Source organism: Macaca fascicularis, chromosome 8 (assembly GCF_037993035.2).
Source record: "Macaca fascicularis isolate 582-1 chromosome 8, T2T-MFA8v1.1".
Classification (NCBI taxonomy): Eukaryota; Metazoa; Chordata; class Mammalia; order Primates; family Cercopithecidae; genus Macaca; species Macaca fascicularis.
Window position 1 is genome coordinate 76,573,493 of NC_088382.1, and position 26,871 is coordinate 76,600,363.

Sequence of the window (26,871 nt, forward strand, 5' to 3'; positions counted from 1 at the left end):
CCAGGGGTATTATAAGAGAAGAAAGTAAGTAGGTAGTTCTGGACATCCTTGGGAAACCTCTTGACACATTAAATTCTTACAGTAAGCAATTATCTAAGTTTCTTCCAAGGAACGTTAAAAGGAAAAATTCAGCGGGCAAACTAAATAAATTACTTTAAATAGGTAAGGTCACTTTAAACTTTATCAGGTGTATCTATCGCACAGTAGTCAGTCAGGAAACTGGATCTCAGTCTCAGCCTTGCATTAGATAACTTTGGGCAAATCAATTTTACCTTTCCAGGCTTGTTTTATGATGAGTTCTATAAAGATATGGGACTACAAGATAAAGAAAATGTCTCTCTAAACACTGTAGTATAATATCATGCAGAACCGGGAGCAGTGGCTCACGCCTGTAATCTCAGCACTTTGGGAGCCAAGGCAGTTGGATTACTTGAGTTCAGGAGTTCAACACCAGCCTGGGCAACATGGCGAAACCCCATCTCTACGAAAAATACAAAAATTAGCTAGGTGTGGTGGCACGCATCTATAGTCCAGGCTACTTGGGGGCTGAGGCGGGAAGATCACTTGAGCCTGGGTGGTTGAGGCGGCAGTGTGCCATGTTTGTGCCATTGCACTCCACCCTGGGCAACAAAACAAGACCCTGTCTCCAATATATATATATGCCACTATTACATTTTGTGAGATACTTTCTAATCTCTCAGAGTTCAGTATTCTCAAGTATACATTTAAACACATTATTTTTTTATGTTATCAAAGTTACCAACTGCTAGTAAGGATATTAAAGATCTAATTTAATCTAACTCATTGACATTTAGAAACATAAACAAAATCAACACCGCTACCTGTGAAGGAGAAAATGGTAGTGTTTTCAGTGGTGTATGTTTTAGCGCTGTATTACCACCATCGTTCAATAAGCCATCCCTAAGTTCGCTGCCTGGGGAAAGGCCCACTCGCATTTTTCTCTTCTTTCTGAGGATGGCTGGTGGAGTGCTAAACTTGGCTACATTTGGGGATGTTAAAGGAACAGCTTCACTGTTGCCACCATTACAAGTGTTTTTTTTCCCTTCAAGTACAAGACTGACGTTAAATTGGCATTCCATGGCTCCTTCATTGTGCTGAATTCTCATTAATTTAACTGGGGTGGATTTGATAGGAGAAGCAGCAGCATCAGAAATATCAAAACTGGTAACATCACTCCATGCTACAGGATCCTGCAATAAATTAAACTGTTAGTAAAGTTAATGCTATAACCTAGTTAAATCTGATCTTGAACACAGGATGATGATTTCCACAGAGTTAATTAACAACTCATTTTATCAGTGGAAACGCTTTCCTTGGACATTTTTTTTTTAAGCAAGGTCATTTGAGAGGAACAGATTATGGCTTTCCTATGATTCCAGAATACATAATAGTTCATCTAATTCAGTAGTTGAAGCTTACTGTCAAAGTATTTTAAGAAGAACAAATTGTAAGTTATTATCAAAAATTAAGTTATTATCAAAAAGTATAATTCGTTATAAAACTTCACATTCTACTCCACATCAGGAAGACACCATCAAATTCTGCATAATCATTTGGTAATGTGTATGGAACATGTTAAAAATGGTGATACACTTTGATCCAGAAATTCAATTTAACCTAAAGACATAATCATGATTTTGCACAAAGCTTTATATGTTATTCGTAATGCTGAAAAGCTAGACACTACCTAAATGTCCAATAATAATAGTACATTGGGTAAATATATTTTCTTATATTCATCTGATGGAATACTACAAAGCCCCTAAAATTCAAATTTAGGCCAGGCATGGTGGCTCACGACTGTAATCCCAGCACTTTGGGAGGCCGAGGTGGGAGGATCACTTGAGGTCAGGAGTTCGAGACCAGCCTGGCCAACATGAGGAAACTCCATTGCCACTAAAAATATAAAAATTAGCTGGGTATGGTGGCAGGCACCTGTAATCCCGCTACTCAGAAGGCTGAGGCAGGAGAAGCGCTTGAACCCAGGAGGCAGAGGTTGCAGTGAACTGAGATTGTGCCACTGCACTCCAGCCTGGGCGACAGAGTGAGACTCCATCTTAACAACAACAACAAAAAATTCAAGTTTAAAAAAGTTAAGGAAACAGAAACATGCTCATGATAGGGTGGAAAAAAAAAATCCACAAATGTAATACAGAAGTGTATTTTTGGGTTTAAAAATATAATGCATTTTCTAAGTATAGAACACAGACTGAAAGGAAAATATCAAATTATTAACTCTGGGTTTATGAAACATTTTAATTTTCTTTTTTACAGTTTTCTCTAGTTTCCAGCTTTCTCTAATGCACCTGTATAACTTATATAATAAAAAATGAATTAAGTTTTTAATTTTTAAAAATTCCTCAAAAGGCACATATTTGAGAAAATTTTAAACTTTTTTCCCCTAGAAGCCACTGCAAAATACCAGAACAAAATTAAGTATGGCATACAAAACATAAAACTGGTCAATGTCCAAAACTCAGTTTCTGAGCATGAAATCATGTAACTAAAATTGAACTTTTGATAATCTTACAATTTTTTACTTACAGATTCAATAAGTTCTAGAGTCTCTGCAAATTCTGGGATGGTCTGCAAAGAGGACAACACAGCGTTGGCCTCCACGGCCAGGAACTTTGTAGGTGAATTCTGCTGAGCAGACACAGGCTGATTTTCATCCATACTGTAAAACTCACTAGTGTGCTCGTCAAGGCTATTTAGAGTATTAGACATGTTATCATCCATGAGGAAACTACCAGACCAGCTAGAAAAACTTCCAGGCTGCTAAAAGTACAAAAGAAATTTTAATATTATTTGTCATTCTCAATGTAGGCATAAATTCAGATTTCAACACATTTCAATTAGGCTAAAAATATAGTAGCAAATATTTTGTCTTTCCTCAAATTGGTATACTTCTTTTCATTAAACGACATGCTTTGACTATGTTTTTTTCTAATTAAAATTTTTAATCTATACAATCATGATGAGATAAAACAAGCATTGACATACAACATAAAGTCCAAACTCTTAGAATTTGGCTACTCCCTTCCTTCCAAACTTAATTTCTCAACACTTCTACTCAAGAGCTATATATTTAAATCTTACCAGGTATATCTATTTATTCCTGGTAGTTATCAGGAATACCCAACTATAGCACTTGCAATTCTCCCAATGAATTATACTATTTTGACCTTGAGTGCCTTTGCACATATTGCTGCTCCCTTTATCTATTAATAAAATGCTCTGTAACCTACTGACCAGGGAAGCTATTCTTTTTTTTTTCCTGAGGTGGGAGTTTTCACTCAGTTGTCCAGGCTGGGGTACAGCGGTGCGATCTCAGCTCACTGCAACCTCCACCTCCTGGGTTCAAACAATTCTCCTGCCTCAGCCTCCTGGGTAGCTGGGATTACAGGCACCCACCACCACACTCAGCTAATTTTTTGTATTTTTAGTAGAGACGGGATTTCACCATGTTGGCCAGGCTGGTCTCAAACTCCTGAACTCAGGTGACCTGCCCACCTTGGCCTCCCAAAGGGAAGCTATTCTTACCACACAGTTCAAATACTGGAAAGTACTTCATCTGATTGTACACTTTTATCTGCTTCATTTATAATAATGTTCTAATTCATTTATCTTGCTAACATATAATCATTGTCCTTCAAGGCTGAGTTCAATTAGGACTTCTTCCAGGAACTTCTTCCACCTTTCCCTGGTGACAACAATCTAAATCAAGCACCTCTCCTATATGTTACCATAAACTTTGTGACTCACAAATTGTCAAAAGTCAAAGAGAGAATTCTAAAAATAGCACGAGAGACCATGTATGGTGGCTCATGCCTATAGTCCCAGCACTTTGGGAGGTCAAGGCAGGCAGATTGCTTGAGCCCAGGAGTTTGAGAACAGTTTAGCCAACATAACGAAACTCCATTTCTACAAAAAATACAAAAATTAGCTGGGCATGGTAGCACGCGCCTGTAGTCCCAGAACTCAAAAGGCTGAGGTGAGGGCATCACTTGAACCCAAGAAGTCAAGGCTGCAGCAAACTGTGATCACACCACCGCACTCCAGCCTGGGTGAGAGTGAGACCCTTATCAAAAGAAAATTAAAAATAAAAATTGCAAAGTAAAAGTATTACATCACACATAAGGAAATCCTTATTAGATAACAGCAGATTTATCTGAAAAAACCTTACAGGCCAGAAGAGAATGAAATGATATATTTGAGAAGTACTGAAAAAAAAAAATGCCTGCCAAGAATACCCAGCAAAGCTGGGGCATAAGCCACCAATCCCAGCCTATTTGTAGCTTCCTAACAAAAACAAATTAACTTTAAGGTAAGTATATGTCAGGTCTTCCTAGTTGCTCATGGTTTTTGCAGTTTCAAAACAGAAACTGCAACATAGGGAAATCCTATCTCTACAAAAAGTATATTTTTAATTAGCCAAGTGTGGTGGCACACACCTGTGGTCTTAGCTACCCAGGAAGCTGAGGTGGGAGGACTGCTTAAACCCAGGAGGCTGAGGCTGCAGTGAGCCATGATCGTACCACTGCACTCCAGCCTGGGCAACAGACCAAGACCCTGACTCAAAAACCAAAAAACAGAAATTGCTTTTCTTATAATACATATCTTGCCTATTATAATCAATAAATATCATTTTTATTAATATCCTCTTAAGTAGTATAAAGACATCACCAGTTGCCTCATAATACTATTTCAAGATTTCAGGTTATCTTTGTAGTAATTTTGCCTGAGTTCCCAGTCACTCTCAGTATTCTGTCCTCTCATTTAGTCCCAAACAAAAAAACAAAGAAACCCTTTTCTAAATGTAAAAAGGGGCGAGGAATGGTGGCTCAAGTCTGTAATCCCAGTACTTTGGGAGGCCAAGGTGGGCAAATCACTTGAGGTTAGGTGTTCAAGACTAGGGTGAAACGCCATCTCTACTAAAAAAATTTTAAAAATTAGCTGGGCATGTTGTTACATGCCTGTGATCCCAGCTACTCGGGAGGCTGAGGCAGGAGAATCACTTGAACCCAGGAGCCTCCTGGGTAGTTAGGACCACAGTTGTGCACCACCACACTTAGCTAATTTAAAAAAAAAAAAAAAAAACTTTTTGTAGAGCCAAGATTGCGCCACTGCACTCCAGCTTGAATGAGAGTGAGACTCTGTCTAAAAAAAAATAAAAATATAAGGCTCAAGGCATTATTTTAAATTTTTAAAAATGTTATTTAAAGGAAGGGTAGGGTGAAGGGAGGGATAGGGAAATATGCGTTAAAGAATACAAAATCACAGCTAGATAGAAGGAACAAGTTCTAGTGTTCTATATCACTGTAGGATGACTATAGTTAACAATATTAAATAGTTTCAAATAGTTAGAAGGGGAGATATTGAATGTTCCCAAGACAGAGAAATTATAAGTATGTGAGATGATGGATATGCTAATTAACATGATCTGGTCAATATACATCACATGTATGGAAACATCACTATGTACCCCATGAAAATGTACAATTATTTCCCAATTTAAAAATTTTAATTTAAAAACCTAAAAAAAAGTCATTTAAGTATAAACTTGTATCTTTCTTTTAACCAATCTAGCATAACCTGCTTAATTCTACTAGGATAATTACCTTTGATCCTAATTTAACACTCCTAGTCTCATCAACCAAATCTTACAATAGTTTTCACATGGGGTAACCAACACCCAACATCTATATAAAATTTTTTCTTTTACAAGAATTGTTTAGAGAGCATAAAATCTAAATGTTCCTTTTCCCATATATTTTTAGTGTTATTACTTTCTTTAATTTACTGAGCTCATATTCTAAATCTAGTAAATAGGAAAAAATTTTAAAGAGAATAAAAGTAATTTTGGAGCTTATAAATCCCTCTACATCTATTCGATTCTTTATTTTAAAAAGAATTAAACCCATCATTACATGGAATGTCTAAAATAACGCCAAAGCCTAATCTAAACACACATAATTTTTACAAATATATATGTGTGTGTATATATAGTTTACTTTACACCTGCTTTGCATTTATGACTCAAGAAGTATCCTAACACAGAACACTGTAAATTATGCTCAAAGAAATGTATATCAAAATCAGGCAACCTTGGGCCAGGCACAGCGGCTCACACCTATAATCCCAGCACTTTGGGAGGCCAAGGCAGGAGAATCACTTGAGCCCAGGAGTTTGAGACCAGCCTGAGCAGCACGGTGAAACCCTGTCTCTACAAAAATAAAAAATAAAAAAAAATTTGTCAGGCATGGTGGCAGGCACCTGTAGTCCCAGCTACTTGAGAGGCTGAGGTGGGGCATCATTTGAGCCAAGGTCAAGGCTTCAGTGATCAGTGATTACACCACTGCATTTCTGCCTGGGTGACAGAGCAAGATCCTGTCTCAAAAAGAAAAAGAAAAAATCAGGCAACCTGAAAGTTGCAAATGAAAAAAATAACAAAACCATTTTTACTCCATATTAAAATCTGCAGTCATACTGAGTATGCTTTCTAGCTGATAAAAATGACAAAAAGCATATATGAAAGATTCTAACAATACAAATAACACTTAAGCTTATTTCTTACTGATGGAATTCGCTTTCTTCTAACTTCATTCTCAGCTGACATAAGCAGCAACTCAAGTTCCTTTATTTTCTTTTCCTTATCAGGATCTTCATCAATGAAGGGTTGCTAAAATAAGTTAAATAAAAGAGAAAACAGGCTACTTACATAATTGCTTTATTATTAGTGTTCTCATGTTTATTTTCTTCTATGCAACATGAAATATATTTTTTCTAATAAAGCTTAATGCTACTAAATACTAAATATTCATTATTACAATCCCTCTGGTATCTAAAGAGCTGCTGGTAAATATTTTCAACTTAACAGATTTGGGAAAATTTTAATGCCTTAAAAAAATGTTGCATCATCTATATCAGCTGAAATGTATGTTTGGAATATTTTAGATTTTTAAATCTTAATACATACATTCTATACAATTTAGCAAAAATATGTCCATTCACAACTTGAATGCTTTACCTTGAAAGAATGAAAGGACTACCATACTGGTATTGTTAATCATCTTATACTTGTACGGTTTATATTTCTTAAACCCCACTTACACACTTTCTTCTTTAAGGTTAGAGTACTCCAAGTAGGACAGATCGTATTATTTTTATACTAGTTTAATAAATGAGGAAATAGATACTATTAGGCTTTTTAAAATGTGACTGAACACATTTCCTTTGGTTTTTGTTGTAAATAAAAGTTACCTGAATAAAGGCAGAAGTAGGCTGAACATGTTCTATACAATTGCCTTCAGGTGACACATACTGATACCCAGGTATCTAAAAAGTAATTAATGCATTTTATCACACATATAATGATATATAAATGTTTAAAATCTAAAGCAAATGACAAAAACTTTTGAAATAGTATCAACATAAAAAACTTAGAAAGTACCTGTATTAATTTTGAAATTTTATACCTATAATACTTTCTTATCTATTAAATAATAACTACAGCTCCAATCCTAGAACCTATGGATTAAAAGTTATAACACTTAGAAAAGACTTTTTTCCCCAGATGAAATATGAGAATTACTTAGCCTAGATTTATCAGCCAGTTTATTAAATCTGACATTTCCCATATATATTTAAACGTCTACTATTAGAAGGGTTGCTCTATCTCCTAGAGAAAACAAAGTAATTGTGTTCCTATGTGTCCATATGAATGAAGCACTCACAAGGACAGAGACTGAAGCAAGTTTTCAATGTTCATACCTCCTACTTTTATCACCACTCCATTCGAAAGGCTTCTCCTATTACTTGTCTTAGAAAAACAATCAGAATCACTCATATACTTTTAATAGATATACTTATGATAGGCTACGTATCATTCTGCTTCTTTCTTAAACATCTGTAATAAGAATTTTCAAGATACATATAAATTTAGTAAGCAGTAGTGGGAAGACATATGAGAGAAGGTGTTTTTAAAAGCCTTAAAATTGGGGCTGGGTGCAGTGGCCCAACCCTGTAATTCCAGCACTTTGGGAGGCTGAGGGAGTATGGTTGCTTGAGCCCAGGAATCCAAGACCAGCCTGGGCAACATGGCAAGACCCTGTCTTTACAAAAAATTAAAAAATTAGCTGGGTGTCGTGGAACATGCCTATAGTCCCAGCTACTCAGGAGGCTGAAGCAGGAGGATCACATGAGCTCAGGTGGTTGAGGCTGCAGTGAGCTGTGTGCGTACCACTGCACTCCAGCGTGGCAACAGAAAGAGACTCTGTCTCAAAAAAAAAAAAAAAAAAAAAAAAGGCTTAAAATTTAAAAATATAAATATGAAATTGTCTGCTTTCCATAATGATCTACCTAAATCACTATATAATGCAGAATTATTATGTATAACTTCTAACATAGAACTTAACGTTTAGAATATTCGATTAGTACCACTTATCGCTCAGCTTGCTAACTCCAACGAATTAAAAACTTATCTTTCCCAAACTTTTCATGAAAATCTGTGACAGTATTTTAAACCCATCTATTTTTTTTATCAAGTCACACATATAATAAAATTATCTTATTAGTTTAAATTAATTGAATAATGAATATATCTAAATTAAAAAGGAAACAATTCTTGTAGTACAAGAAATATCCTCATCTTTCCAACATATTTAGATTAAGACTGTTAAATACTCTGTTGGCCCCATGTATTATCTTTCTACAAGTTAAAAAAATAAATTTAAATGATAACCTTTCTAAGACAGAAGCAGAATGTTTCAGTTTATGCTGCTGAAATCTAGACTCTAAAGAAAAATGTAAAGAAACATAATAAAAACCTTAAGGTATTGAGTCTCAGCAGATATACTGTCTTCACTTGTTTTCCTATTGTTAATGAAAATGTCATTACTCTAAGTGGTTCTTTTAAAATGATGCTTAAAAAACTTAATGTCCACAAAATGTCAAAAATCAAATCTCAGGCATAAAAAGCACAGATTTTTAATATCTCGCCCAATTTTATCTTTTGGTAGACAACCACTAAGTCCTGACTTAATCTTTACAATTTATGTGACAAGAACCAAGAATTGCGCATTGTGAAAAATGGCATAACAGGTAGACAAGGAAATGTAAAACAAATCCCATGAAGACTCCTACACTAATATCTTCCAAGTAGAAAAATGCACTGTAAGGGACAACATAGAGCTTGCCCCATTTTGAGCTCATGTAATATCTACTTTAATGAATCATCTAAACAAAGACTAAAATTACCCAAGTGATTAGTTATTAGGGGGAAAAGCAAAGCTGAATGTCAGCAAAGGCCAATTAATTACCACACCCCCCAAAACAATTACTTGTTATTTTTTGCTACTTTCTCCTTTAAGCCATTTTATATATACCTACCTCTTAGAGATAAGCAATACTATAATTACACCAAAATTTTTTAAATGGAAAGTACAGTAGAATGTTAAAGCACAGATGACCATTAGCTTTGAATCATAAATGAAGATTCAAAGAATTAGAGTATTAGGAAATGTATATAGTTTCTTAATGTAAAAATTACATATAAAAGGAAACATTTTAATAAATCTGTTCTCAAAATACTTATAAATCAAAGTTACACATTTTTTTCAATTTCTCTATTTACCCCTTAATATGCATTGTACTTGTCCTATTAAGAAACAAAACACCTTCTCATATGGCAACTTAAGAAATTTTTTAAAATAATAAAGGTATTAAAAGTATGTGCCTGAACAGGTATGTAAAACTGATTCTGGGTTTGCATATGATCCATAGCTGCACAAGGTTTGTGTTGAAGTTTAGATGAAGATCGTTCTGATTTTACTCCATCTTGTAAATAGCCCTCCTGTTCCACTTTTCTTCGCATAGTAGAATTCCAATGATTTTTGATAGAATTATCAGTCCTAAGAAAGGAAAGGTACAATTTAAAAAGAAAAAAGGATTCCACAGATTTCAACACTGTGTAACTTGTACAAAATGCTTAAAACAAATTTTTACACTGATGAAATTAGATACTTTTTTCTTAATTTTTCTTTTGGAGTTTCTACTCAGGAATATAGGTGCTTTTTTTAAATTCAAAAGATAAACTGTATGTGTATATGTCAGGCATAGTTCTAAGCACCAGAAATATTGCAGTGAATAAGGCAAAGTAGGTCACTGCTCTCATGGAGCTTACACTCTCCTTGGAAGTGTGGAAGTGGGAAGGAAGGAGGAATAGAAAAACAAATAAATAAATAAATAATCAGTACAATGCAAATAAAGTAGGACAAGAAAAGTGGGTAATAGAGTAATTTTGGTTTGGTTAGAACAAATCAGCCATACAAGAACAGAAAAAAAAAAAAAAAGAGCATTCCAGATAAAGAGTATAGCAAGAGCCAAGGTCTTAAGCCAGGTACAAACATGATCATGAAAAGCAAATCACAAACTAAAGAATCCCGGTATTCTTTTTCACTTCTTAGAACAAAATATTTATGGTAAGAAAGAATTAATTGGCTCCCTTCTTATCTAAGGTTCCCTTTATAAAAATGTAAATCTTCAACCTATAGCTACTTATAGTGCAAATTTCATCCCTCATAAAATATACACATATAAAGCAGGTTTTCAGTAAATGTTAAGGCACTAAGCTAGGTTCTATGGAAAGTAGGAAGACGTACAAGAGATTAAAAGTATCTAGACCTGGTTTAATAACTTCAATAAAAAATTTAACACTATGCCTTAATATCTTATCTATAAAACAAAGATAGCAATGTTTGCTCTGTATACTTTCCAAGTCTATAAAAATTAAGAATACATGTAAAAGCACGTAATGCTATAACGTACTATACAGATAGAGACTACAGCAACAAAAGACAAATGCATGCCTTCTAAGTTATGAATTTTCACAAGGTTGTTGATCTGCTGTACTAAACACTACTAGAAAACATATGAATCAGTACAATGTAGAGTATACTTAGCACACCACTGCCTCTGAGGAAAATTTTGTATTTTAGCCACATGGATATATATACTAATTCCATGGTTTGGATCATACCATAATTAATTAAGATTGAATTTTCCCCAACACACTTCCATAGCAGTTTACTGCAGCTAGCATATTATTCCCTGGTCTTACACATAGAATGCAATATGAAAGAAATCTTAGATTTAGATTCTGTTCCAACAAAGTTTATACAAAGGGGGTCTCACTTGATTGGCACTGATATGTCAACATGATTTTAGGAGTGTATTAAAGGTTTATATAATCTAAAATCTATCATTTCATTGTACAAATTATTGCCATAAAATAATTCATTAAAAAAGCAATCATACCCTTTACCACAGAATTTAGTACAAATGGTCCCAAAAGGTTGCTTATGTAATATAGTCTACATTTTAATTATAAATTTTAAAAAGTCATAGACGACTTGCAAATGTATTTAATAGTAAGGTAATAAAGGTCATGTTTAAGTACAGAAAAATATATATACATTTATATAAGCACCTTCCTGGAAGTAGTTTAGCAATTTCTGCCCAACGATTTCCCAATCGCTTATGTGCTTCATAGATGATCCTGTCCTCCTCTTCTGTCCAGGAAGATTTCTTTACCTCAGGATTCAGATGATTATGCCATCTTTCTCTACACTGCTTGCCTATTCTTCCTTTTAAATGTTTTGCAATTAAAGACCATCTTTTTGGTCCATATTTCTGAACTAATTCAATAACCTAGGAAACAGAAAAACAAAGTTTAAAAAAGCATTACCTTGAAAGAATTTTAAAACATAATTCAAGAATACCACTTTAAATAAATGCATCAAATCCAAGCCACAACTACAATTTGTAAAAAAAAAAAAAAAAAAAATTACTAATAAATACCTCTTTAGCATTTGCCAGCTTCAAAAATTGATTCCAAATGCATCTAAAAATCCAAGGGGCTAATTAAAGACACTTGAAATTAAATTGCTCTCATACACTATTAACTTGAAATAACTGTAAACATGTTGAAACTTGTGCATTTTCTACTCTTACATCTATTTAAAAAAAAAAAAAAAAAAAAAAAAAAAGCTTCAGCACAAAGCCAAAAACAAAACAAAAAAACAATTTGGAAGCAGAAAGATTCTACCAAGTTATTGGGGCTGTCATTTCTTCCTTTCTCAAACTGAAAGGACACAGATTACATATTCTTTTTTCCACATTTTACAGTTGTTTTTATTTCACCTAAAATCGCAAGAATAGTTATTCCAGCCCACTTTACCTCACTGCCCTATGTCAAATATCACCTCATAAACATTTTATATTGGTAGACTAACTTTAATATATGTTGATATTTTCACTGTATGTATATCTATTTACTATCTTTAAAAAATAAAATTTAAGGCTTTGGTAAATGTATTTTTAAACAAGATCACACATTTTAAAACTTATGAGTAGCCATCAAGTAAATCAGAGCAGTCTAGGTGAAGTAACTTTAAAGTTTGTTCTGGCTGGGCATGATGGCTCAGCCTCTAATCCCAGCATTTTGAGTGGCCGAAATGGGCAGATTGCTTGAGCCCAGAAGTTCAAGACCAGTCTGGAAAACATAGCGAGATTCCATCTCTATTTATTTAAAAAAATTTTAAAAATAAGAATAACAAATAAAGTTTGTTTTGAGCAGGAGTAAGCATGCTCTAATGCCTCAACTGCATTAGCAACTTTTATGACTTAAAAGGCATTAACTAAAGAACAATTCCTAGTGGAGTGCAGAAAAGTTTCTATTCATCTCCGACTTTATAGCACAAACAATGACCTTCGTTTTTAAATTACAAAACCTTTGGAAACATGATGCTCTGACATCTATCTAATCCACGGCTCATTATAGGTCAAGAGAAAAAGTTAAGAATGACTTCTGTGCATATCAAGTTATTAGATGTAAAAATAAAATGAAAATCTGTTTTAAAATGTTAATTAGATTTTTGACAAAAAACTGTACCCTAACAGTTATGAAATAGAGCTCAAAACAAGGTAAGTAACCTTACAGCAAGTATTTTTCCTTCTGCAAACCAAACTCTCAGAAAGAAAGGGCTATATGTTATACTTGGTTTGACTCAATTTTTTAAAAACCCAACAACATTTCAAGACACTTAACATTCAATTCTCATGCAAGTAGCCTCCAGAGAACAAAATCAAAGTGACTTAAACATATATTTCATATGTCAAAACAACACATTAGGAAGAAAAAAACTAGTCTACCTATATAGTGAATATAAAGAGTATGAACACATTACCCTCTGATCTTCTTCCTTAGTCCAAGGACCCTTTATCAATTCAGGATTTAAAACTTTCTGCCATCGATGCTGGCACTGAAAATCAGAGCGATTCTGAAAAAATTTAGATGATTTTGTTATTAAACAACTGTCTTCCAGAAAGCAAGTCAGCCCGAATTTATGTCTCACATCCTTAGAACAAAGACTTCAAGAATAGTGTATTCAACAGCATTCTTTAAACATGTAACATTTATGTTACATGTCTGTGTCCCAATTTTTTTTTTTTTTTTTTTTTTTTTTTTGAGAGGGAGTCTCACTCTGTCGCCCAGGCTGGAGTGCAGTGGCGCAATCTCAGCTCACTGCAAGCTCCGCCTCCCGGGTTCATGCCATTCTCAGCCTCCCGTGTAGCTGGGACTACAGGCGCCTGCCACCATGCTCGGCTAATTTTCTGTAGTTTTAGGAAAGACAGGTTTTCACTGTGTTAGCCAGGATGGGCTTGATCTCCTGACCTCGTGATCCACCCGCCTCGGCCTCCCAAAGTGCTGGGATTACAGGCGTGAGCCACGGCGCCCGACCTATGTTTTTTCTTAATTACAGTAGTCAACAGGGCTTAGACTACAAATAAAAAACAATTTATTTAAAACTAAAGTGTGTATCTTTACACTACACCTTATAATACAGCAAACAGCAAAGATAAAACACAGATAACCGCCATAAAGAAATGGATTTAGAGCTGAGGAATAAAAAGCAGTGGACAGAAAACTATACAAAGCTGACATAAGAACTCAAATAGGGCCAGGCACGGTGGCTCATGCCTATAATCCCAGCACTTTGGGAGGCCGAGGCGGGTGGATCACCTGAGGTCTGGAGTTCAAGACCAGCCTGACCAACATGGAGAAACCCTGTCTCTACTAAAAATACAAAATTAGCCGGGTGTGGTGGTGCATGCCTGTCATCCCAGCTACTCAGGAGGCTGAGGCAGGAGAATCGCTTGAGCCTGGGAGGCGGAGGTTGCGGTGAGCCAAGATTGCACCATTGCATTCCAACCTGGGCAACAAGAGCGAAACTCCCGTCTCAAAAAAAAAAAAGAAAAAGAAAAAGAACTCAAATAGCCTATCAGTCTGGATTCATGTAGTTCAGCGGTACCTAACCATACAGTTTTAAAAAAATGTAAAGGCTTTACTATACTACTTCATGGGATCAAAAGGATGTTATAAATTATGACTCCAAGTTATTAAGAAAACATTACATAGTCTATATAGAAGATGCATGTTACATTTCAATTAAATTGGTTAAGTGTTCATACTTAAAAAGAAAATGAATTCACCAGAATAAGAAAACCTATGCAGTATCTGGGTAGAAACATCTCAAACTCCAAAAATTATAAATGAAGCCTTATTTTAGTCAGTTCAGAACCTGGTAACTCCTATATATTACAAGGATAATGACACCGACACCTAACACTTTATTAGTGATTCACAGTTTACAAAATTGTTAGTTCATAAGATTACAGATAATCTAGAAACATATAAAGGGACAGATACAAATGTTTTGTCTACCAATGGCTCTTTTGCCCAATGCACTTAAAATTATTTTTATTCAAACTCAGCTTCATTTATGGCTTCTGTACACCAATGCTGATCCATTTTAAGGCTGATACTTTCTTCAAAATAATCAGGTTGCTCCTGTATGTCCTTGTAGCATTTCTGTTAATGCTAATGTAAATAACTTTTCTAACCTAGCTTCCATTTATTGAACACCTGGTAAAAATTAAGAATTGTGCCAAACATCCTATATGTTATTTCTAGTTCTATACAACCATACTACAGAAACGAGTATGATTACCTAGATATTATAGATAAGGAAGGTGACAATCAAAGAGGCTAAGTAATTTTTCTACGCTCATAGAGCTGACATTTGAACACAATTCAAACTGACTCCAAAATTGACGCTCTTTCACATTACTTGATCTCAATTTCTGGGTTATGTTGAAAGGCATATGACAATATAGAAAAAACATAGTTAACATGGTTTATGAAACCCAAAGTAGTCAATATTTAAATTCAAATACGTATATTTTCCCTCACTACTCACAGTGTATTGAGGATACAAATAAGAGTATATGTGAGGGCTGGGCACAGTGGCTCACACCTGTAATCCCAGCACTTTGGGAGGCCGAGGTGGGCAGATCACCTGAGGTTGGGAGTTTGAGACCAGCCTGACCAACATGGAGAAACCCCATCTCTACTAAAAAAAAAAAAATACAAACAAAATTAGACGGGCGTGGTGGTGCATGCCTATAATCCCAGCTACTCGGGAGGCTGAGGCAGGAGAATCGCTTGAACCTGGGAGGCGGAGACTGCAGTGAGCCGAGATCATGCCATTGCTCTCCAGACTGGGCAACAAGAGCGAAACTCCGTCTCAAAAAAAAAAAAGAGTATATGTGAAAATACTTCATAAATTATAAAGCTATATAATGAACAGCAGGTGAATAGTAAGTAATATGGTAAACAATAGGCATAATAGTTTTTAAAATCAACATTTTAAAAGGTAAGCCTCAGATGATAAGCTTTTTTAAATAGGGCTTTTCTGGATTTTTTGGTTAGCTATCAAATATCTCTATATATTTCTCACAGAATGTTTTAAAGTGTATTAGCAAATATTTATAAGGTCCCACATAAATTTATTACCATTTTTGTTTTAAGTTAATAATCTTTTTAGGCCCCAGGATAAACACATTACTAAAAGACCAGACTTTCTAAGCCATTAGCAACCAACTATAGGCAGACCAAACAAACAGGGATGTTTTTAGGAAGGAAACCTAAAATTAAAATACGTGGACACATTTTTGAAAAATAGCAAATTTAACCCAATGCCTTAAACCAGCCATGTTAGAAATATAATTTAATATTTCACTTACTTGAAGATGACTAGCAATTAGAGTCCAATCATCAGTTCCATGTTGTTCAACCAACTTCTTTAATTTATCGTCCTATTAAAACAGTACGAAAATTAAAAAGCTTTCCCCCATCCTTTTCCTCTACCCCTAAATATAGGTAACTCTCCAGTTATATTAAGGAGCATCTGGTAACCATAGAATAACTAAAGCTATCCACTATAATACAAATTCCTCCATTTATTATACTGTTTCTGTAAGTCCCAATGTCATCTATTATTCATGTCTCTGGTTGAAGAAAAAGAATGTACAGTTAATTGATGCATACTTTTTCTCATATTTTGTTTTTAAATCTTTCATAACAACAGTAGGTTTTTTTTTTGTTTTTGAGATGGAGTCTCGCTCTGTCACCCAGGCTGGAGTGCAGTGGTGTAATCTCAGCTCACTGCAACCCTCTGCCTCCCAGGTTCAAGCGATCCTCCTGCCTCAGCCTCCCAAGTAGGATTAGGATTACAGACACATGCCACCACACCAGGCTAATTTTTGTATTTTTAGTAGAGACAGGGTTTCATCACGTTGGCCAGGCTGGTCTTGAACTCCTGACCTCAAGTGATCCGCCCATCTCGGCCTCCCAAAGTGCTGGGATTACAGGCGTGAGCCACCACACCTGGCTGTATAACTATAGTAATATTAATCCATAAATACATGTAAGAAACTAGTAAACTTTGTCAGATAATAACCTCATCCCTTGTCCATTTTACTCTGTTCCAGAGCTTCTTCAGTCCTTTTTGTTGTGGTACTTCATAATCATGATCGGCATACTGAAGGTCATCATCCTCATCCTCACTACAAAAAAAAAAAACACAATTTGTGAAATCAAGAATTTTATTTAAATTTGTAAATTCAATCATTGAACCTGTGTGTGCAGGTATGACTGAAGAAATCATACAGACTACAAGATGCATTCACAATGAGACTATTCAAAGTATAAAAAATTAAGAGTCAGACAATGGGGTGGGGTGTGGTACTTTTTTTTTTTTTTTTTTTGAGACAGAGTCTTGCTCTGTCGCTCAGGCTGGAGTGCAGTGGCACTATGTTGGCTCACTGAGAGCTCCACCTCACGGGTTCACGCCATTCTCCTGCCTCAGCCTCTGGAGTAGCTGGGACTACAGGTGCCCGCCGCTACACCCGGCTAATTTTTTGTTTTTTTAGTAGAGACAGGGTTTCACCGTGTTAACCAGGATGGTCTCAATCTCCTGACCTCGTGATCCACCCACCTCGGCCTCCCAAAGTTTTGAGATTACAGGCGTGAACCACCGCGCCCGGCCTGGAGCTATACTTCATACTGACACCAAACACATGGGGTTGGATATGCCACTATGGGAAAAATCATAATCTTGTATGTCATGTTAAGGAATTCGACCTTTACTCTTCATTTGACCTTTATTCTAAAGAGTTAAAGAACTTAAACACAGCAAAAGACAAAAGACAAATATCTTGTGTTTTAGAAAAATCAATGACAAGAGTGTGGTGAAATTGAAAAAGAAAAACCAATTAGTAATCTTCACAACAACCCAAGCAAGAAATTATTGGGGCCTGACAAATGGTAATGGAATATAAACCACAGCCAATTAAAAGACACAATAGAAGTGATCCAATTAACAATACCAACAACAAAAAATTTTTAACATCTAAAAATAATTTTAACATACAAGCTAAAGGTACAGTAAGTGACAAGACACTATTGTGAGACACAGAAGTCTTGAACAAATGGAAAAACATTCTGACTTTTTTTTTTTCAGAGAGCGTCTCAGCTTGCACTGTCGCCCAGGCTGGAGTGCAGTGGCTTAATCACAGCTCACTGTAGCCTCGAACTCCCAGGCTCAGGCAATCCTCATGCACTATCATGCCCAGCTAATTCTTTCTATTTTTTGTAGAGATAGGGTTTTGCCATGTTGCTCCACCCCCAAGGCTGGTCTTGAACTCCTAAGCTCAAGTGATCCTCCTGCCTCAGCCTCCCAAATCCCACGCTTGGGATTACAGGCATGCATCACCATGCCCAGCCTTCTGACCACATTCTTGGATAAGAAAACAATATTATAGATATGTCCATTCTCTAATTTAGGGAGATGTCCATTCTCCCTAATTCATAAATTTAAATAAAATGAATAAAAATACCAATAGATTTTGGGAGAGAATCAGACAAGCTGAATCTACAATTCATATGAAAAAAATCAAGAATAGAGAGAAAAGTTTTAAAAAATAATAATCAGAGAATTACCACTACCCAATATCAAAACACACTGTAAAGAAATAAAACAGAATGGTACTACCACACGAACAAACACATAGATAAATGGAACAGAACAGAACATTCAGGAAAGAAAAAAGACCCACATGGAATTTGGTAAATTATAACAGTAATATTTCAAATCAGTGGAGTAAAGGTAGACTTTTCAACAAATGGTGTTAAGACACTGGGTAGCCATTTTTTTAAATTAAGATGGGCCGGGCTTGGACACCTGTAATCCCAGCACTTTGGGAGGCTAAGACGAGCAGATCATTTGAGGTCAGGAGTTCGAGACCAGCCTGGCCAACACGGTGAAACCCCTGTCTCTACTAAAAATACAAAAATTAGCTGGGCATGATGGTGGGTGCCTATAATCCCAGCTACTTGGGAGGTTGAGGCGGGAGAATCACTTGAACCTGGGAGGTAGAGGTTACAGTGAGCCGAGATCACATCATTGCACTCCAGCCCGGGTGACAGAGCGAGACTCCCTCTCTATAAATAAATAAATAAATAAATAAATAAATAAATAAATAAACAAACAAACTGAATTAGAGGATTCTGAGTAGGCTGTGGACTGAACAAAGTCATGGCATCTGAAAATAACACAGTCTAACACTTACTTAAAACTCTCTAAGTACCAGACATTGTGGTAGTCTATGAAATTTTTCTCTTAATGCCTCACAACTGGAAGAGGGGAATATTATCATTATTCCTATTTCACAGAATAGGAAACTTTGACTTAGAAATGTAACCTCTTGCCCACAGTCACTACTTAACCACTATACTACAACATACTGGAAAAATAGGGGGAAAGTGCTAGGAAGCTGGAAAATACTAAAGACAACCTCAAGTTCATTTTGGAATCAGAACAAGGTTCTGGTTCTAACTTAATGACTCACTCTGTAACCGTGAACACATTAACCTCTCAGGGATTTAGTTTATTTGTTTGTAAAATGATAGTAATACCACCTACCTTATAGTGCTGCTTTAAGGATAAAATTAAATGAGAAAACATATATAACACCTCACACAGCATATGGCACAGAAAGGTGCCTCAATATTAGTATTACGTGCATAGGCTGATCACCTAATAGTATTCAAAATTATTTTTGCCTTACTAGATTCAACTCTTTCTCAAAAATTCATTCTGATTTCAAACAGCAAAAGTCTGAAGATTTGTTTAACCTTACTCTAACATAGTTAAGCGCATGCAAGTAGTTTCTAGTATCTATGTAAGTTAGTAATTTTAATCTTACAAAATTGAAAAATGAAGGTCCAGATTTAATATATACTGTCTATAGATCCTTTGCAGGAACGTCTAACTTCCATTGACTTGTCAATTCCATTGGAACAAAATTCTTCATATTTGACCAAGCAAAACACCAAGATTCTTCCATTTCCCTATGATCTGCTTCTACAGTTCAATGCACTTCAGTAGTCCAATGTTCTCTCTCCCTGAAGCCATTGTCTATTTGTAACAATAATCCACCAGTCATCCTTTCATACATGGCTGTTTTGTTTTGTTTCTTTTTTGAGATGGAGTCTCGCTCTGTCGCCCAGGCTGGAGGGCAGTGGCACAATCTCGGCTCACTGCCACCTCCACCTCCCCAGTTTAAGCAATTCTCCTTCCTCAGCCTCCCAAGAGAAGGAATTACAGGTGCCTGCCATCATGCTTGGTTAATTTTTGTATTTTTTTAGTAGAGACCGGGTTTCACCCTGTTGGCCAGGCTGGTCTCAAATTCCTGACCTCAGGTGATCAGCCAACCTTGGCCTCCCAAACTGTTGGGATTACAGGTGTGAGCCACCACGCCCGGCCCACATATGGTTGTTTTATTAAACTATGTTAAAAAAAAAACAAAAAAAAAAAAAAACAAAAAAACACCTCTACAGGCTTGATTAAATACCTGATACGTGCAGCCATTTTCAGCTATCAGAAATATCACCCGATTGGCCAAGATTAAATTGTTAAATTCAACATCTTCAGGGTCCAATGACTTCATAAATTTCTAAGAAAGCTACTGAATCAGATAAAACACCATACTGTAGCTTTCTGTCCTATTTGTGTGTACTAAGAGCACCTACCTTTCTTCTTTTTAATGTTTATCACATTTGCCAACCTCCACATCCAAAAAGTAAGCTCATGAGTGCAGACCATGTCTATCACGTTCACCTCTCAGGACTAAGCACAGTACCTGCCACTCAAATATTTGTAAAACTAATGAACAATCTTCCCTAACCTTCCAACTCCACCAAGTGCTCTATATTCCAAAATTATCTCACTCCTTTCCAACCCAACCAAAACTTCCACTTTCTTCAATACATGTGATCTCGAAGTGGATCTAAGAAAGAAAATGTTTTAACAAATGAAAATACCTCTAGGAAGAGGCAAAAGGCATTCTCATTTGTTAAAAGAATTTCAAAACCCTAAAAAACACCTCCAAGTGGTAGAATTTTAAGAAGCAGAACCTGCTGAAACATTTTTAAATATTGAATACCAGAAAACGTCCTTTGAAGGTTATCTACCGTACTGTTTAACCTTTCTTAGAAATGCCACCAGCAACATTACCACTTCCTGACACCCCAAATAGCCCTCAGGCATGCTTTCCACAGGGTCTCTTTCTTTTCCTCCCTCTCTTCAGATCCCCAAAGTTTCCATAACAGCGTATTTGAGACTGCTTTAAAATACAAGTTATTTCTAAGTCAAAATATTTTTTACCTTGGGAATTTGCCCATATAAATCTTGAGTATTCACAAAACTATCTACGTCACATTTAATCTATACGAAACCCACTTTAAGATTCTTACAAAATATTTTAAGGATATGAGTCCAAAAACATTATTTTGGTCAAAAACACGAGTTTCCAAAGAGTAATTTTCCTAAAAACTTTTTCATTTTAACTGTAAAATTTTGCCCCTTACTTTTTACCCACTTTATTGTGAGAAATTTCTATTTCTACATGAGGTTTCATTCTCTGTTTCGCATTTCAGCATGGTCATCAGTTTCAGACACTGAGTTATACAGCCCATTCAATGTTCAGTAAGCTGGGCTTTTTGAATGGGTAAGTGTCAGGGAGCAAGTAGAACTCTTAGAATTATTTACCACTGGGACTTTCCTAGAGTCCACCTCCTTCTTAGTTATGGCATCGAGTTATTTCTACATATATGTAAGTGAGTATTGAAAAGACAATGTTAACTTTCAAATACATATAACCAAAAAAAAGATCCTAGATATGTATCAACATCACTAGCTACAAAGAAAGATGCCTGAGAATGCCTATAATTTGCAAAGAAAACAGGGAAAGGATAAAACCCCACAAATCACTGCACCAATATCCCACTTTCACCATTTAACAATGAAAAAGTCCCATCACTGAAAAATGATTAGACATCATCAAAATGGATCTGTTCTGTCTACTTTTATATAATCTTTTGACATTTCTGTATTATAGCAATCAATGCTGATAATATGTAATAATTTAATAAAACTGGCTTCCTACTATGTAGTTAAATAAACCATTTCTAGCCTAGTGTAATTATCTAGAAGATAGCAAAATAAAGTGACATTATTTCTCTAGTCACAAAGCAATAATAGATTAATTCGGTCTTTGACTCTCCAACCCAGGACTTGGTTTCCAGAATGATTCTGCTAGTTTTCTTAAGTCAAAGAAAATATTTATTTGATAAATGTCTAATACATAACCAAACTACTATATTCAAATGGAAACAGTTTCAAAGATTGTGAAGTAAAGGGATTAGGGTGATTATGAAACAGTCAAAGGAAGCACACAAAAAAATTTATAACTCATTAGGCCAGGAAAATAGTTAAGAGTAACTTAACATTGGGGTGCAAGCTAACAGGACATGATAGTCATGACTTTGTGAAATAATACCCACTTGATGAAATAATTCACATGTGATGTTAAGATAAAACGTTTAGAAGTTCAATTTTAGAGGATAACAATTATATCACTTAAACCAGTAAATGAGGTATTCCAAGGAGGAAACTGAAATTTTAAAAAAATTTTTATTCTAAAAGAAAGAGAAATACCGGTTCTATAAAATTTGCTCTAGTAAAATTGCATCAAGTTGATAATATTTTAAATCACAAATTAACTCAAGTCCGAAATCTTTATCACAGACAAAAAAAATATATCTTTATTATACAATCTTGAGGACAAGTCCAATCATATTCAAGGTATGAAAATTTACCAGGTTGATTTAATAAAGTGAAATTAGGCCACCCAGTGGTTAATATGATGTACTGCATACATGAATATTTTATTTCCAAATCTGAACTGTGCAAGCCAGCATTATTATAGTAAGACAAATTTGACTTTACATAACCTTTGATCATTATTAATAGCAATACTAAAGAGAGTTCTACCTAGTAATTCCATAAACAAAAACAATGTGAGAAATTTTCTATTTCATTAGTATGTATATGCTTTTAAATGAGAAAAGATTACAAAATGTCTTCAAATATATATATTAAAGCTAGAAACTACCTTACAGACCATAAAATCCAAACTCCATACATTAACCAGATGAAAAACCGAGGCAGAGTTTACCAGCTTCCCCAAACAGTATTGCCAGTTAATGACAAAACCGATTAAAAGATCAGTTCTCATATTTCAGTATAATTTCATCCCCACCCGTTTTGCTGGAAACAACACAGTAAAATTGGTTCCTACACACACACATCTACATAACATTGAAAAAACATCTTCTATTTCAAGAGCTGGCTTTTATCTTTTCAGGTTAGTATAGTCATAGGCCATCCCAAGCGTAAATACTTTAATCTGTTACTAGTAAGCAGGTTTCTAAATGACTTTTTAAAAGTTTACTTTAAAGGGTAAAACTGATTTTCGAATCCAAAATTAATTATGTATATATAAATATGCTTAAAAGTCAAATATATATTAATAACAGATATATTAATGTTAGTATTGCCTGTAAATTGTCATTGCAATTCCCAGTGGGACGTAAAATTATTTAAAGTCACAATACAAATGAGTCTTCCTTTATGTAAATCTAGAGGAGAGATACTACAGCTATCTTAAAGGTCAAAACAGCTAACGTCCTGCAGTTATTTCACACTTGAGGTAACACTTAGTTTTCTACTTTTAGGTTTTCTTTTTTCTTTTTTTTTTTCAGATCACATAGGAAACGTATATTACAGGATTTATGCCTATGCTCTTAGGCAAAACTTTTATATAGCAAAGTATAGTTTTCACTTGACCGCTAAAATGGTTGTATACTGGAGATCTCAAATTACAACCTGAAGTAACTTTTATTTCTTTTCCCTTTCAGCTATAAATTGAGTTCAAATATATTAAGATACTTAGCTAAAAGGCAAGAGAGATTTTTCCCAATGACTACATTATTTTTGCTTCAAAACAATTCACATGCTATCTTCTTTTGTTTTTGGTTGAAGCACAAAAGCAGAGCATCTACTATCATCTAAGATATGTAAATCATATTTACGTATGCAAGAAATGTAATTTAGAGTATGAAACACATTCAAGTATGAAGACTTAAGAGATACATCATTCAGAGATGATAATTTCTCCCACATCCTCTATCTGTATACTCCCAGGGACAGTGTAGCTTCACCCCACCACATTTAATTACTCGGGATTTGACTCTTTAAATCACTCTATCATGTTTAAATTAACTTACACAACTGGCAAGGGATAAATGTCAAAAGTACAATATTTAGATTTCAAGCTCACAGTATTCTTAATAAAACAACTTACATAGGCAAACTAACATTAAGTTATTTCTCCTTTGTCTATTATTATGAAACATACACTTCATACATATGAAATTGACAGAAAACCCTTTGGGGAGGGGAAGGTTCTGACATTTAAACATTCATGTCTAGTCATAATTTTAATTTAACTAAATGCTGATGACAGAATTAGCCAAGAAACTGTTTCAAATAAGATTAACAGCAATACTGATAAGTAGATATCACACATTAATAAACTTGTTATTGAGTTAACATATTCAATTGTCATCTTATTTTTACATTTTTTTAAATTTAAAAATTCAAAAAGCCTAAACCAGTACTTCAGCAATCATAAATTACAAGAGGTTTAAATATCTATCTTTTCTGAAGATTGATGTTAATTGGGTCCTTGAAGTTCTAGAGGGGTGGTTCTTTCCTGAGTGATTTTGTCCCCCAAAATATATCTGGCAATGTCTGGAGACATTTTAACTGTCATGACTGAGGGAAGTGGAGTGTTCCTATCTCTACTGGGTAGAAGCCAGGGATGCTGCTAAACATCTCCCCATTACAAGAATTATCTGGCCCAAGATGTCAATAGTGCAAAGGTTGAAAACAGTTTTAGAGGGGTCTGTGTATACATTTATATCATCTCAAGGGTTTGCCCTATAACTTAGTACAAAACTAGTAAGTTTACCGGGACTTAAGGATTTCTGCAGAAGCATCCTGCACACAGCAGATATTTAACAGACAAAGCAAAAAACAATTATGTATAGTTACTGCCAATTTTTAGCAGAACTCTGCAGTGAATGACCCCCATTACTAAATTTCAACTTAGGAAACACATCTCTAGTTAAGATTTTGGGGCTGTGGATCTAGATAAAAAAAAATTTGGAAATTCTGCCAAACATCTTTTCAGGTTTATCTGATAATGCTGAAAATCAGAAGACACCCTATATTTTTGTTATCTAAGCAATTACTCCACATAATTTATGAGTAGCTGCTGTAATGGCATGTAAACAAAAAGTAGACACATAAATTCATCCTAGCACATTTTCCAGGCAAAGGTGGAAAAAAGTGCTTTACCTCTGTGCAACACTTAGGTACGGTCAGAGTCAAACACAGACACTCAAAATATTAAGTGAATCAAACACATTGTTTTATTTTAAGATCAAGCTACTAGTTGTTACTACTAGTTGTTACTATGTGACATGGTCCCAATAGAGGATATTAAAATATACATATATACATAAAGCTGAGAATATGGGTATGGAAATTACAGAAAACATCGAAAAGTTTCGCTCAGCTATTCCCCAGAGGATTTTCCACAACGTTTCAAGATAGCTAGGTTGGCAGAGGGGTGGCTGCCCAGGTTCACCGCGGAGTTCCTATTTTGACTGTACTGTCATTCAGAAAAGAGTCGCCCGAACACCATTTTCAAGTCCTCCTGGCAGGACACAGCCAGTTTTCTCTGCGTAGCGAACTCCCTAAAAGCGCTCAACTTACCTGGCAAGAAACCTGCCCCGAAGAAGTGGCAGCGTGAGGTCAGGGGCCTGGACACGCACTGTGAGGAGAGCCACGGAGAAACCTGGGCATCTCGTACGTCCCGCGCCTCAAACACCCTGGTCTCCAACTCTCCACACGTCGCGGCTGCGCTCCGGCCATCGAGGCCAAGCGGCCGCGGGCACGCGGGAATAAAAACCTCTGCCCTCGCCGGGGAGGGCCTTATGGCGGGAGAGGGCAGTGGGATAGGAAAGAGAATCTAAGCCGAGACGGCGCCGACAGGCCTGAGCGAAAGGGGTGCCACCCACCTGCGCGACCTCTTCGCCATCCTTCAAGTACCGCATAGGAGCGGGCTGGGCGGGGACGCGGGTCAGCCTCCTCCAGCCTCCGGCGAATGCTCCTTCTCCCTGATTCTCCAGCAGCTTCCCTCGCTCCCTCTGGAGACTGCCGAGTGCGGAACGCACGTCCTCGACAGGGTAGGACGGAGGGACAGCGGGGGCGGACCGCGACCCGCCCCCGACCCCGGCCCGCAGTGCCGCTCTTAGCCCCGGCCCGGCCCTGCCAGGGATGCCCCCAACATGTCAGGAGGCGCGATCCCGCCCTCCGCCGGCTTCTCCCGCCGCTTGTCAGCCTCCCCGCCCCGGTCCCAGACCGGCTCCGCCACAGGCGCCGACCCTCCCCTCTCCCCGCAGCTAGCAGTTCTGCAGGGCTCGCAGTCTCCTGCAGGGTTTTGTCCGCACCGCCGAATCTCGCGCCCAGCCTCCCTCAAGAGCCGCCGTTTGAATCTGCGCACGCGGCCCTGAACCCCATTGGCTGTGGGGACCGCACGCGGAGCAGCGGGGGCGGGGCGGGGAGAGCGCGCGCGGCTGAGGGCGGGGCTGGGGAGCTGGAAGCTGGGACTGGAACTCGCGGAGTCGGGGAACGAGCCCGGAGCCAGGGGGTGGGGCCGCGGGTGGGGCCGCGGGTGGGGCATGCGGGCCGAGCTGTCACAGGACCCGGAACGCGCCGAGAGGCGCACCGCGCGGGGCCTGCTGGGAGAGCAAGTTCCTGCGCTAGCCGAGGAGCGGGTCCGGAAGCGGCGCTGGAGCGGGTCCGGAAGCGGGCGGTGGAGTCATCCAGCTGCCCCAAACTTCTTAGGGTGAGAGGACTGAGTTTCTAGCGAGGTGGGTGGTCCCGCGGCCCAGTGTGGGAACGTCTCCGCAGCCTC

The 26,871-nt window shown here is 36.7% G+C and overlaps 1 protein-coding gene across 2 annotated transcripts in view; it reads right to left on the reverse strand.

Annotated features, from left to right (window-relative positions):
- Positions 1-26,451, reverse strand: part of MYBL1 (MYB proto-oncogene like 1) — a 39,695-nt gene extending 13,244 nt beyond the window's left edge. For both annotated transcript variants that reach the window (XM_005563453.4, XM_005563452.4), the window contains exons 1-10: positions 25,973-26,451; positions 16,884-16,989; positions 16,168-16,239; positions 13,269-13,361; positions 11,510-11,730; positions 9,758-9,932; positions 7,285-7,359; positions 6,599-6,703; positions 2,566-2,799; positions 843-1,211 (exon numbers count right to left, since the gene is read on the reverse strand). In XM_005563453.4, coding sequence (XP_005563510.1) covers positions 843-1,211; positions 2,566-2,799; positions 6,599-6,703; positions 7,285-7,359; positions 9,758-9,932; positions 11,510-11,730; positions 13,269-13,361; positions 16,168-16,239; positions 16,884-16,989; positions 25,973-25,992 — 1,470 coding nt within the window. In that variant the 5' untranslated portion in view covers positions 25,993-26,451. The remainder of the gene's footprint in view (positions 1-842; positions 1,212-2,565; positions 2,800-6,598; positions 6,704-7,284; positions 7,360-9,757; positions 9,933-11,509; positions 11,731-13,268; positions 13,362-16,167; positions 16,240-16,883; positions 16,990-25,972) is intronic.
- Between the last annotated feature and the right edge of the window lie 420 nt (positions 26,452-26,871).